Raw genomic sequence first — 12,984 nt, 5'->3', positions numbered from 1 at the left:
TTGTGTTATAATGTTCATTCCTTACATAATTTTAATGCTCGATCCCAGTTTAGAATCAAAAGCATCAATGCAACGCCCTGAACCTGAACCCGTGGTAAAAAAAGACGTCCCTGCATTTCCAATATTATTACCATCATGCCTCCTTTTTGAATCAAAGCAAATCCAACTATTCCAAGACCATTGTCTTGAGAAGAATGTAGGAATCCTATGTGGACTTAACTACTTGCGATAAAGGTGGAATTACATGTGGATAATACAACTTCAATAAGAGTTTGATACGTGGAAAACTAACATCCTATTATTATGGAAACAATTCGAGATGTTTGGGATGCAACTGCCCTCCACTAACCTTTTTTCCGCTGAACTTGATACAACAGGACAATAACCAACTCACCCACGATAGATGGAAGTTAGCAGTTGTTGTTTCTTTATATATAGGAGTTCCCTGCTCAGCAAGAATAGATTTTGCGAACATAGGGTTCTATCACCATAAGAATATAAAGGTCTTGAGTGAGTAGAAGGATTCCTTGTGCAACTAACCATGTCTTCTTCAGGTATCACTCTAATGCTTTCATGATAGTGATTACGTCTTTCAGTTAAGTATATGGAGTTAAGTCCTACATTTGGTATTAGAGCCAACTAACTGCTCCTAATCTTATTTGTGTTTCTCGTACAATATTGTTGTGAGATCATACATCTCATGTTCTTTTAAATTTTTTCTTGATTTTATATGCATACATAACTGGTGATGAAAACTTATTGAATGTCAACATTCTTGTCCAAAGAAAGAATGTATGAATTGTTAAAGTTTTGATCAGTGTATAACATCATATTGATTAGGCCATATACTTGTCCAAAGACTTAATATAATTGTGTGAAAAGATTCTATAATGGTGGGTGTACAATAAAGAATGAATGGCGGCTTATAGTCTTACCTAAAGGTATGATATAAGCATGCGTTTGAATGATTTTAATGTTTCCATGTCTTCTTCAGTGAATACCTCAGCTATGAACCTGTCCTCCATTGAACCTTTGAATGGAGGGAATTTCAAGAAATCGAAGCAAGACATTGAGATCGTGCTGGGAATGATGGATCTCGATTTGGCTTTGAGAGATGATGAACCAGCACCAGTGGATGAAAACTTAACTACTGATCAAAGGCTTAAGTTTAAGAAATGGGAGAAAGCCAACAGAATGTCCTTGATGGTGATGAAAAGAGCAATGGGTGAGACAGTCATGGGTGGAATCACAGCCTGTGACAAAGCGAAAGAGTTTCTGGATGCAGTGAGCGCCAAGTTCAAAGAGTCCGAGAAGGCAGAAATGGGTGATTTGATGACTACACTGACCACTCTTAAACTTGATGAGAATAAGAGTGTGAGGGAGCATATTCTCAAGCTAGTGGAGACTACCGCAAAGCTAAAAGATCTGGAAGTTCTAGTTGATGATGCCTTCATTATTCACATGGTGCTCAATTCTCTGCCTCCAAAATTTGATCAATTGAAGACATTCTACGACACACAGAAGGAGAAATGGACACTGGATGAGTTGATCTTCATTTTTGCTCAAGAAGAAGCAAGAATCAGGAGGAATGAGATTTGTGGCACCGTAAACTTGGTGCAGGCTGACAAAGGAAAAAGGGCTGCATATTATCCTGGTAAGGTCTCTAAGCCTGACCTTAATTACACTAATGCTAATGCTGCCATGTATGCATCCTCCTCAAAGGGACCTATGACATAAAAGGACATGGACAATATTAAGTGCTACTTTTGCAAGAAACTTGGTCATATGAAAAGGGACTGTGAGAAAAGACAAACTTGGAAAAAATAAGAAAGGTAAAACTTTTGTAAAAATTTTCGTTTGTTTTGAAACTAATCTTGTTGAAATCCCTCCAAATTCTTGGTGGTTTGACACTGGTTGTTCGGTTCATATCACCAATTCATTGCAGGGGTTTACAAGAAGAAATACTACAAGAAGTGAAGATTTTCAAGTTTATGTGGGCAATGGGAATAAAGTTGAAGTGGAAGCAATAGGCGACCTCAAACTTAGGCTTTCTAGTGGTTTTATTTTGGAATTATGTAATGTTCTTTATGTACCTTCTATAAGAAGGAGTTTAATTTCTGCTTCTCAACTTGTGAAATCCGGCTTTGCTTTTGCTAGTGACAATGAAAATCTTAAAACTTTCTTGAAAAATAATCCATCAAATGTGCTTGGAATTTGTCTCTTAATGAGTGATCTTTGGCAAGTGTTTTGCACTATTTTAAATGAGATGGATTGTATGAATGTCACGGCTTCAATGCCAAGAAAGAGATTGTTTTTAAATGAAAGTTCTTTTATGCTTTGGCATAGAAGACTTGGCCATATCTCTAGGGCTAGAATGGACCGTTTGGTTAAAGATGAAATTTTGCCAAAAATGAATTTCAATGACTTAGTGAATTGTATTGATTGTTGCAAAGGGAAATTGACAAATCTGAAAAAGAAAGGTTCGATTAGAAGTCAAAAGCTTTTAGAGATCATCCATACAGATGTATGTAGACCTTTTCCCACTAAAACTCTTTGTGGAAATGTATACTTTGTGACATTTATCGATGACTATTTGTGGTACACATACCTTTATTTAATCTCTGAGAAATCTTCAATTATGGATTGTTTTAAAAAATTTAAAACTGAAGTAGAGAACTAATTAAATTTGTCCGTTAAAGTGTTAAGGTCAGATAAAGAAGGAGAATACTTTGGCAGGTATGTTGAGATAGGTCAAGCTAAAGGGCCATTGGCTTTGTTCTTGGAAAAATGTGAAATAATTGCTTAGTATACGAATCCGGGCACACCACAGCAAAACGGTGTGGCGGAAAAGGAAAGGAGAAATGGGACTCTTAAAGAAATGGTTCGAAGCATGATGTCATGAACAAAGTTTCCTCAATTTCTATGAGGGGAAGCTCTTAAAATGGCAAATTATAATTTGAACCGTGTTCCAACAAAGGCAGTATTGAAGACTCCATATGAATTGTGGACGGGACGCAAACCGAGTCTCAACCATTTGCATGTATAGGGTTGTGCAGCTGAAGCTAAGATGTATAATCCCATGGAGAAGAAGTAGACTCAAGAACAGTTATGTGTAATTTTGTGGGATTCCCTGAAAGATCCAAGGGATTTAGGTTTTACACTCCAAGCCTTCCTCACAAAATTATCAAAACTGTTCTAGCTAAGTTTATAGAGGATGGTGATGAGATTCAAGAGTCAGACACCGATAGAGAAAGCTCATGGTTTGAGGAAACAGGTGATGTGTTGCCAGAGAAAAGAATTGAGGTTTTGTTTGTTAATGAAGCAATGGATGGCGTGCTTGTGCATGGCAACCCAGAAACCACAAACCAACCACAACCAATGATTGAGTTCCAACTTGATGATTTTGTTCAACCAACATATGAAAATGCCACGACCGAAACGGCCGGATCCTCATCACAAACTGGAAACCAAGTGATTGAGCGTTAAGCCATTGTTGAGAGAAAACTATTGCCACCGAGAACAAGAAAGTCAGCTACACCTGATGATTACTTAGTGTATCTCCTGGAGATTAAGATAAATGAAAACATAATTGATGATCCAATGACTTTCGATCATGCCATGCAATCTGAGCTATCAGAATTATGGAAGAATGCAATGTTGGAAGAAATGAATTCCATGCAGATTAATGGGGTTTGGACTTTGGTTAATGCACCTGAAGATGTGAGAGCTATTAGCAGCAAGTGGATCTTTAAGACAAAGAAAGATTCATCTAGCAAAATTGAAAGATATAAGGCACGACTAGAAGCAAAGGGTTTTACACAAGCTGAGGGAATTGATTATTCAGAAACTTTTTCTCTAGTGTCAACTAAAGACAGTGTCATAATCATTCTTGCATTGGTTGCACATTATGACTTGGTGCTTCACCAAATGGATGTGAAAACGGCGTTTCTTAATGGAGATTTGGAAGAGGACATCTATATGGAACAACCACTTGGTTTCATAAAAGAAGGACAAGAGAAAATGGTGTGTAAGTTGAACAAATTCATGTATGGATTGAAGCAAGCGTCCCGGCAGTGGTTCTTAAAGTTTGACGAGAAGGTGACTGCTTTTTGATTTACTGAAAACAAGATTGATGATTGTATATACTTGAAAGTGTGTGGTTCAAGGTACATTTTCCTTATCTTATATGCAGATGATATTCTCCTTGCTAGTAACTGTATCAATTGGTTGATTGAGACAAAAGCCTTGCTATCTAAAACCTTTGAGATGAGAGATATGGGAAATGCTTCTTTTGTTCTTAGAATAGAAATCACAAGAGATAGATCAAAAGGGTTACATGGAATTTCTCAGAAGTCGTACATTGATAAGGTACTGCAATGGTTCAACATGCAAGATTGCTCAAGTGGTGAAATGTCTATGAGAAAGGGAGACAGACTAAACAAGTCACAATGTCCTAAAAATGACTTGGAAAAACTCAGTATGACATCAAAGCCTTATGCATCATTGTTTGGAAGTATAATGTATGCTCAGGTTTGCACGAGGCCTGACCTAGCCTTTGCAATAAGTGTATTGAGTAGAGAACAATCAAATCCAGGACAACAACACTGGATTGCAGCAAAGAAAGTGTTGAGGTATTTACAAAGGACCAAGTCATTCATGTTGACATACAAAAGAGTACAGGACTTGGAACTCAAGGGATATGCTGATTCAGACTTTGCAATTTGCGTGGATGATAGAAAATCAACAAGTGAGTACATATTCTTTATTGTTGATGAAGCTATTTCATGGAGAAGTGCCAAACAAAATGCACTAGCTACTTCAACTATGGAAGCTGAGTTCATAGCCCTATTTGAAGCAACTAAGAAGGGAATATGGCTGAAAAATCTCATATCATTTATGAGAACAGTGGACATTATTCAAGACCACTAACTGTGTATTGCAACAACAAAGCAGCAGTATTTTTTTCCATAAACAATAAGAAGTCTGAAGCCACTCGGTTGATGGATGTCAAATACCTATCAGTGAAGGAATATGCAAAGAAAGGAGGAATCTCTGTAGAACGCATTGATACAAAGCTGATGTTGGCAAATCCTTTGACTAGGTCGCTGGCTATGGGAGTGTTTAAAGAACATTTTTCAAGCATGGCAGTGCATGACAACTTGGGTTCTGCTGAAGTGTAGGAGTAACAATCTGATATATGTTTTATTTTTATTCAATTTACTTGCTTTAGGTTCGTCATTGCTGAATGTATAATTAAGGTTTTAATTTATGACTTGCAATAAAATGTCTGATCTTGGTTCCAAATAACATTTGATTGAGTTTTGTTATGCAAGACAATGGAAAAGAAATCCAGTGATTGAAGATGGCAAACCATTTTCAATCAATAAAGGAAAACTGGATAAATGGGGAATGAAATGGGGTATACATCAAGAACCATGTTTAGAATGTGTATAAATGTATGTCTTCATTAGCATTATACAATATGAATTTGTGGCTTTAGGTTTTAGGGTGAATGCAACATTATTGTATGTATCATTTCCTGAGATTCGAACTCCAACTGATTACTGGTCAATGTGTATAAGATGCTAGTTGCCTAAGGAATGAAGTTTTATAGTATATGAAATTTCGAAACCACAACTAGTTAGTTTCCATGTGGGAGAATGTAGGAATCCTATGTGGACTTAACTACTTATGATAAGGTGGAATTACATGTGGATAATACAACTTCAATAAGAGTTTGATACGTTTCCACTACCATGTTATAATTATGGAAACATATTCGAAATATTTGGGATGCAACTACCCTCCACTAACCTTTTTTCCGCTGAACTTGATACAACGGGACAATAACCAACTCACCCACGATAGATGGGAGTTGGCAGCCGTTGTTTCTTTATATATAAGAGTTCCCTGCTCACCAAGAATAGATTCTGCAAACATAGGGTTCTATCACCATAAGAATATAAAGGTCTTGAGTGAGTAGAAGGATTCCTTATGCAACCAACCATGTCTTCTTCAGGTATCACTCTAATGGTTTCATGATAGTGATTATGTTTTTCAGTTAAGTATAAAGAGTTAAGTCCTACAAAAGCCACTCCTACTTGTTTCTTTTTTAGGTTCATTTTTGCAATCAATTCCATAGTACCAAGAAGCTGTTTTGGGAAGCTAACAGTTTACCCAATCAAGCTCGTTGCTAAAGCAGCAAACACAAATGCTTATATTATAGATAATGCAGAGGCATTGACGGATAGCAGAAAGGATATAGGGCCTCGGCTGCTGCTGCTGCTAAATTGGTTTCGGATCCAGAAAGCCCCAACACAATCAAATTCCATGAAAAGACCATAATCAATGAAATAGCTATGCCAATGAAAATGGCCTTGTGAGCGTTGGCTATGGTGTTGCCAGCAATCTTGCAAATGAAAGGGTTAATGACATGGAATCGCATTATAGACAGTGATCGGAATGGCGGGCAAAATGGAGGAGAGACGCCTCAAGGCACGGCCAAATGATGTGAACAGGTTGGTTTGGGCCACTGATAAGCCCAATGGCTCTGTGTGTGTGTGTGTGTGTATTGGATATACTTCAATAGAGGCTCGATACAAATATGGAAAAGTTCCAGAGAATGACAGAGAGAATGATGATGATTGGATTCGAGATTCCTCACAACAAACATGTGAGGTTGTATCCATTATACATGAAAAAGGAAGGGAGATCCTTCACTCATCAAACCAAAAACAACTCCCAGCCCTTAATTGCTGTCACCCTATGAGATGATGCCACTTGTTATAATCTATCACTTAAGCTAGATACAAGTGAGAGCAGCCACATGGACTATGATCCAATGGCTCAAATTTAAAACGAAAACAATTATTAAACAAAGCATTTGAATTGTTTCTTTGGCTCTAAGTTTTGGCTGAATGGTTACACACCAACACTCCCCTCTAACCCTTTAGTTGATTTAACTCCCAAAAGCTCCCTTAGGTAGACAAATCAATCTTTAGCCAAAGCTTTAGTGAGAATGTCTGCAATTTGCTCCTCACTTTTGCAGTACACCAGTTCAATCTCCTTGGCTTGAATTGCTTCTCGGATGAAGTGTATGATGATGTGTCTTGTCTTTTGATGATGAATAGGTTTCTTTGCCATAGCAATGGCTGATGTATTATCATACATAATCTAAGTTCCCTCCACTTGTTCTTCTTCAAAATCTTCAAGTATTAATCTTGGCCATTTTGCTAGAGAGGTAGCTTCTGCATCACTTACATCTTCTGCTTCTGCAGTGGACAATGCCACAGTGCTTTACTTGATTAATGCCCATGAGAACACACCAGGTCTTAGTGTAAATGCATACCCTAAAGTATTCTTCAGATCATCCTTACTTCCAGCCCAACCACTATCACAGTAACTAATTAGAGTAATTACCTTCCCTTTTTCAAAGACAATTCCAAAGTCAATTGTTCCTTCAATGTATCTTAGCACCCTTTTTACTGTTCCCATGTGTTTCTTGATGGGATTATGCATGAACCTTGCTAACAAGCTTACTGCAAACATTACATCAAGTTTGGTTGCTGTCAAATAGAGTAAACTCCCCACAAGCTGTTTGTATTCTCCCTCATTTGCAGCTTCACTACCATAACCTTACTCAATTTTTCATTCACTGCAAGTGAAATGGCAACAGTTTTGCAATCTTTTAACCCAAACGTCTCAATCAGCTTTTGTGCATACATCGTTTGGTGTATGAAAATGTTTTTCTCAGTTTGTTGTACTCTCATTCTAAGGAAATGTGTAACTAACCCAAATTTGTCATCTCATAGTGTTTCATCATGTCATCTTTAAACTCTTCAAGCATTTGTGGACTGCTACCAATGTATACAATATCATCTACATATAAGGAGACAATAATGATACATGAATCCTCCCTTGTTTTAGCATACGAGGTTGTTTCACTTAAGCTTTTCTTGAAACATGCACCGTTAAAGTGGGCATCAATCTCATCATACCAAGCCCTTGGTGCCTGTTTCAATCTATACAGTGCCTTGTGCAATTTATACACCTTAGTTTCTTCATTCTCTTTCACGAAACCTTGTGGTTGCTCAATATATACTTCTTCCTTCAACACTCCATTGAGAAATGCAGACTTCATATCCAATTGATACAAACTTCATATCTTCTATGCAACAAGGGCAATCAAAGTCCTTATGGTATCCAACCTTGCCACTAGGGAAAATGTTTCATTGTAATCAATTCCAGGCTTCTGTGAATAGCCTTTAGCCACCATTCTAGCCTTATTTCTCTGCACAATACCATCTAGATTTAGTTTGGTCTTATAGACCCACTTGATACCAATGACTGATTTATCAAATGGTCTCTCTACAAGCTGCCATGTATTGTTCTTTTCTATCATTTCCAACTCAGCGTTCATTGCCTTTCTTTATGAGTCATCTTTAGCTGCATCATCATAACTTTCAGGTTCAATAATACACATATTGCACTGAGCCATGATTTCATTCACACTTCTCCACTTTTTAGGTGTATCATCATATACTTGATATCTATCAGTCACACTTTCGCTTTGAGAAGTAGTGAATTGCTCAGAATGAGAACTTCACCACTTTCACAAATCTCCTTAACATTCTAGTATTCAGTGACAACTAGAAATCTTACTTCAGTACTTGTAGTGCAGTTCTAATTCCAGGAAGCATTCTTATCAAATGTGACATCTCTTGATAGAATGATCTTCCTTGAAATCGAATCAAACAATCTGTAGCCCTTCTCACTAGCATCATAGCCAACAAAGATGCACTTATGACTTTTTTCTTCCAACTTGTGTCTGAAATTAGAATGGATATGCACATAGCAAAGTGAACCAAAGATCTTCAAGTGAGCTATCCTTGATTTTTCTGCCACTATATGCCTCAAATGGTGTTGTTTTCTTCAAAGCTTTGGAAGGACATCTGTTAAGCAAATAAACTGCAGTGTTCACTGCTTCTGCCCAAAACACATATGGAAGATTTTTTTCATGCAGCATTGACTTTTCCATTTCTACCACAGTTCTATTCTTCCTTTCTGACACTCCATTTTACTGATGAGTGTAGGTCATAGTCAACTGTCTTTAGATTCCTAGATCACTGTAATACTTATCAAATTCTACAGAAATGAATTCTCCTTCTCTATCACTTCTGAGACATTTCACCTTATAACCACATTGTAACTCAGTCATTGCCTTGAACTTTTTAAAACATTCAAGTGCATCATATTTATATGTCAAAAAATACACCCATGTCATTCTTGTGCAGTCATCTATGAATAGCAGAAGTATTTGTTTCCAGAGTGAGATTCAACTTGCATTGGACCACAGATGCCTGTGTGGATTAATTCCAATGGATTATTAGCTTTCCAAGTTAATTTAAAGGGTAATGAGTCCCTATGTTGTTTTCCCATCATGCAACCTTCACATACTTGTGGACACTTCCAAGTGGGGCAATCCATGCTCCATCTCCTGTTCTTCAAGCAATTTGAGACTTCTCTTATTCAAGTGTCCCAATCTCTTATTCCATATCTAATAGCAATGTGTGACACTTGCTCTTAATGTAAGCTATTTTGCAGGCATCATTGTCAAGGGAAAACATCTATTATTAGTCATCTGCACTCTAACCACCAACTTGTCAACTGACCAACCATCAAAGATGTTCACTATATCTCCTCCAAACAGCAAGTAATACCCATGTTCCATTATATATCCAACATTAAGGAGATTTTCCTCAACTCCAGGGACAAGCATCACTTCTTGTATATGTTTTCTTCCCAGTTTGGTTTCAATCATCAGAGTTCCTTTTCCTGCTACCTAAACAATTTCTCTAGTTCCCATCTTCACTTTAGAAGACAAATTTCTCTGAATACTGACCAATAACCTCTCATCACCTGTCATGTGGTTACTAGAACCATTGTCAATATACCATGAGTTGTTTACTTTCACGTATGCCACTGCATTATAGGCATAGAACAATGATCCAATTTCTCCCATTTGCCTTGCATAATTAGCCTTTTGCACTCCCTTGTTCTCATGACAATCCTTCACAACATGTCCTAGTTTACCACACCCTGTACACTTTGGTTTTCCTTCATACCAACACTTTCCATAATGAAATCTATCACACCATTTACAATCTCCCTGAGTATTATTCTGCCTTAGAGTAAAATTAGGCATGTGATCCCAATTTATATGAGCATTGTTTTGTCTATTAGCAAAGTTAGGCTTGTGATCCCAACCTCTTCCTCTTGGTTTCCAATTCTTTTGAAACTTCTGATTTCCAGAAGATCCTCCACTTTGAGGACCCTTTGCTGCAACATTTAAGTTAGCAAATGCTCTCTCAGTAGAGGTTTCAATATGCAAATCAAGCCTCTGCTCAAATCCTTTGAGTGAAGTAATAGGAATTTCTACCACCTGCAAAAGTATAGATAAAAACACTTAAAAATACTTGCAAGAGAACAAGGTAGTTGTAGTATAAACAGCTCAAGTAAGGTCGTTTTCCGCAGGGATTGGATGAATAATTTGTATTTAAACTAATTCTTAATTAATTATTTGAAAACAAATTTTGGAAGAGGTTGATTTTATGACCTATAATATTAAAAACGAATTTTAAATTAAACAATTAAATAAATTGACAAAGTAAAGAAAACAAAAGAAAACATTTTGAAAACCAAATTGTAAAAGCCTAAGGTTCCGCCGTCCCCTTAACAATCGTACATAGTTCTTCTAATTCCTTGTGAATTACACATGCATATTTTGAAGGGTAGGTTTTTCTAAAGTATGCCCTACTTGGAACCCCTAACATAGAACGTATATCTAACATGCAACCCGTCTGTGGCGTCCAGATCGAATGTGAACATACAAGACTCATTAAGTTTTGTGAAAAAATTTTGAAAAACCATGTAACTCCTAAGACATGTCGTCTATCCTAAGTAGTTACACATGTTAACCACAAGAAGCCTTAGTCAATTTTAGGGACAGCCCTCCGCCAAAATTGCATCAAATTACTTTTCTAAATATCCTAATAGTCGCGAATCACTAAGACAAAGAGATAGTTTAAAGCACAGTGATTAACAATCCAAAACTTGCATGCATAAATTCATAAGCAATTAAATAAAAACTATATATTCATGCTAAGGCTCAAGGTATCGCCTTAGCAAACGAAACTAGTTACTAACAACCATAGAATAAAATATTATTAAGATAGAAAAAGGATAGAAAACACCTTAATAATACAAAGCGTCAAAGCCTAGCTAAATTCTCCACGTACGTTCACCCCGCTCCTAACCTAATGGCTAAAAAGCCTACAAAATAAAATCCTACCTTGAAAAGGTCTTAGAAGAAAACTAGGAAACATAATTAAATGATAAAACAGAAAATAAAAGGTTTCCTATTTGAACTAGAATTCGGAGTTCTCATAAAATCACACTTTTGACTGACCAAGTCAACTCTGATTTGGTCCCAAAAGGTCTCTTTTGAAATCTAAAGACGTCCCTTACAAATTCTCAGAAGGAATCTTCTTCAAAATATGCCATCTTGACCTCCAAAATACCCAAAACGTCTAGAAACGTCAATCTGGGAAAGCTGCGCGCTGGGCCTTTATTTCATCGCCACGCTCAAACAGCTTGGTAGAAAAATCTGGAATTTTGATACAATCATCTTGAAAGGTACACAAACATCCTCCAATTGGAATTACTCCAAAATTCATCTGTTTGATCACTTTTTGCTCCAGAGGAAGTCGAATGTTCTATATTGAAAATATATAACAAAGTATCAAAATTCTACCAAAATAACTAATAAATTAATACTATGATTAGGGTAAAATATATAGTATAATATGGACTCTATCATGAAGCAACAACTTCTTGTACCTCAAGAGTTTCAAGATCTCTAGAGTGCTCAATCACAAAACAGATTGCATCATATGTTTTTGGTATACTAATTAACAGTTTATGCACAATTCTCTCCTTAGATAATTCTTCTCCATAGCTTCTTATTTGATTAGTGATATCAAATAATCTAGTGAGATACACAGATAACGATTCATTTTCCTTCATGCGGGTATATTCAAAACCTCTACATAACCCTTGCAATTTTACACTTCTTACTTGTTTGTCTCATCGGAATTCACTCTTCAAGACATCCCAAGTACTTTTGGACATTTCTTCATTCACAATTCTAGGGAAGATTTAATCTGAGATAGATCCTTGGATTATTCCAAGCACACGAGCATCTTTCATCAAGGTCTCAATGAATGATGCCAACTCCGTCATTTCCTTCTTCGTCTCATCGAGCACAACCTTCGTATCCTTTTGATTTGGAGGTTCGAACCCATTTTCAACCAACTCCCACATACCATACAATTTCAGTATAGTCATCATACGAATCCTCCAGAATTCGTAGTTTTCTCCATTGAAGACCGGAGCTCTAAGCTTAGTAGTACTTGATCCAACCATGTTAGACTTTGGATTCAAGAAATCACAGCTTCCAGATTCAATTTGAGAGCAAAATGCAGCCCAATCGCACTCACAGATTTCACGCCCAGTTTAGACGATGAAACCTGGCTCTGAGGCCGTGTGTGTGTGTGTGTTGGATATGCTTCAATGGAGGCTCGATACAAATCTAGAAAAGTTCCAAAGAATGACAAAGAGAATTTCCAAAAGAATGTTGATGATTGAATTCGAGATTGCTCACAACAAACATGTGAGGTTGTTACCATTGTACATGGAAGAGGAAAGAAGATCCTTCACTCATCAAACCAAAACAAATCTCAGCCCTTAATTGCTATCACCCTATGAGATGATGCCACTTGTTATAATCTATCACTTAAGCTAGATACAAGTGAGAGCAGCCACATAGATGATCCAATGGCTCAGATTTAAACTGAAAACAATTATTAAACAAAGCATTTGAATTGTTTCTTTGGCTTCAAGTTTCGGCTGAAGGGTTACACACCA

The 12,984-nt window shown here is 36.9% G+C and overlaps 3 protein-coding genes across 3 annotated transcripts; 2 read left to right on the top strand and 1 right to left on the bottom strand.

Moving 5' to 3' along the window:
- The first annotated feature begins 954 nt into the window (after window positions 1-954).
- Window positions 955-1,737, top strand: LOC137744617 (uncharacterized). Its single transcript, XM_068484389.1, has one exon. The coding sequence runs from the start codon at window positions 955-957 to the stop codon at window positions 1,735-1,737; it is 783 nt and encodes a 260-aa protein (XP_068340490.1).
- A 2,538-nt stretch (window positions 1,738-4,275) lies between these two features.
- LOC137744616 (secreted RxLR effector protein 161-like) lies at window positions 4,276-4,929 on the top strand. Its single transcript, XM_068484388.1, has one exon. The coding sequence runs from the start codon at window positions 4,276-4,278 to the stop codon at window positions 4,927-4,929; it is 654 nt and encodes a 217-aa protein (XP_068340489.1).
- A 3,753-nt stretch (window positions 4,930-8,682) lies between these two features.
- LOC137744615 (uncharacterized) lies at window positions 8,683-12,483 on the bottom strand. Its single transcript, XM_068484387.1, has 3 exons — window positions 12,253-12,483; window positions 9,909-10,441; window positions 8,683-8,827 (listed from the first exon to the last, which is right to left on the bottom strand). The coding sequence occupies exons 1-3, from the start codon at window positions 12,481-12,483 to the stop codon at window positions 8,683-8,685; spliced, it is 909 nt and encodes a 302-aa protein (XP_068340488.1).
- Window positions 12,484-12,984: the final 501 nt, after the last annotated feature.

The sequence above is a fragment of the Pyrus communis genome, chromosome 9 (assembly GCF_963583255.1).
Source record: "Pyrus communis chromosome 9, drPyrComm1.1, whole genome shotgun sequence".
Taxonomy (NCBI): Eukaryota; Viridiplantae; Streptophyta; class Magnoliopsida; order Rosales; family Rosaceae; genus Pyrus; species Pyrus communis.
This window is presented reverse-complemented; position numbering and strand designations above follow the sequence as displayed.

What these genes read in the sequence shown, in the direction of transcription:
- LOC137744617 (XM_068484389.1), top strand. Translation starts at nt 955, where the DNA reads ATGCGTTTGAATGATTTTAATGTTTCCATGTCTTCTTCAGTGAATACC.
- LOC137744616 (XM_068484388.1), top strand. Translation starts at nt 4,276, where the DNA reads ATGGGAAATGCTTCTTTTGTTCTTAGAATAGAAATCACAAGAGATAGA.
- LOC137744615 (XM_068484387.1), bottom strand. Translation starts at nt 12,483, where the DNA reads ATGGTTGGATCAAGTACTACTAAGCTTAGAGCTCCGGTCTTCAATGGA. An exon ending in CCTTGATGAAAGATGCTCGT is followed by an intron (nt 10,442 to 12,252) that starts GTGCTTGGAATA and finishes ATACTTTTGCAG; the next exon opens with GTGGTAGAAATTCCTATTAC. An exon ending in CACATGACAGGTGATGAGAG is followed by an intron (nt 8,828 to 9,908) that starts GTTATTGGTCAG and finishes TTCTAATTTCAG; the next exon opens with ACACAAGTTGGAAGAAAAAA.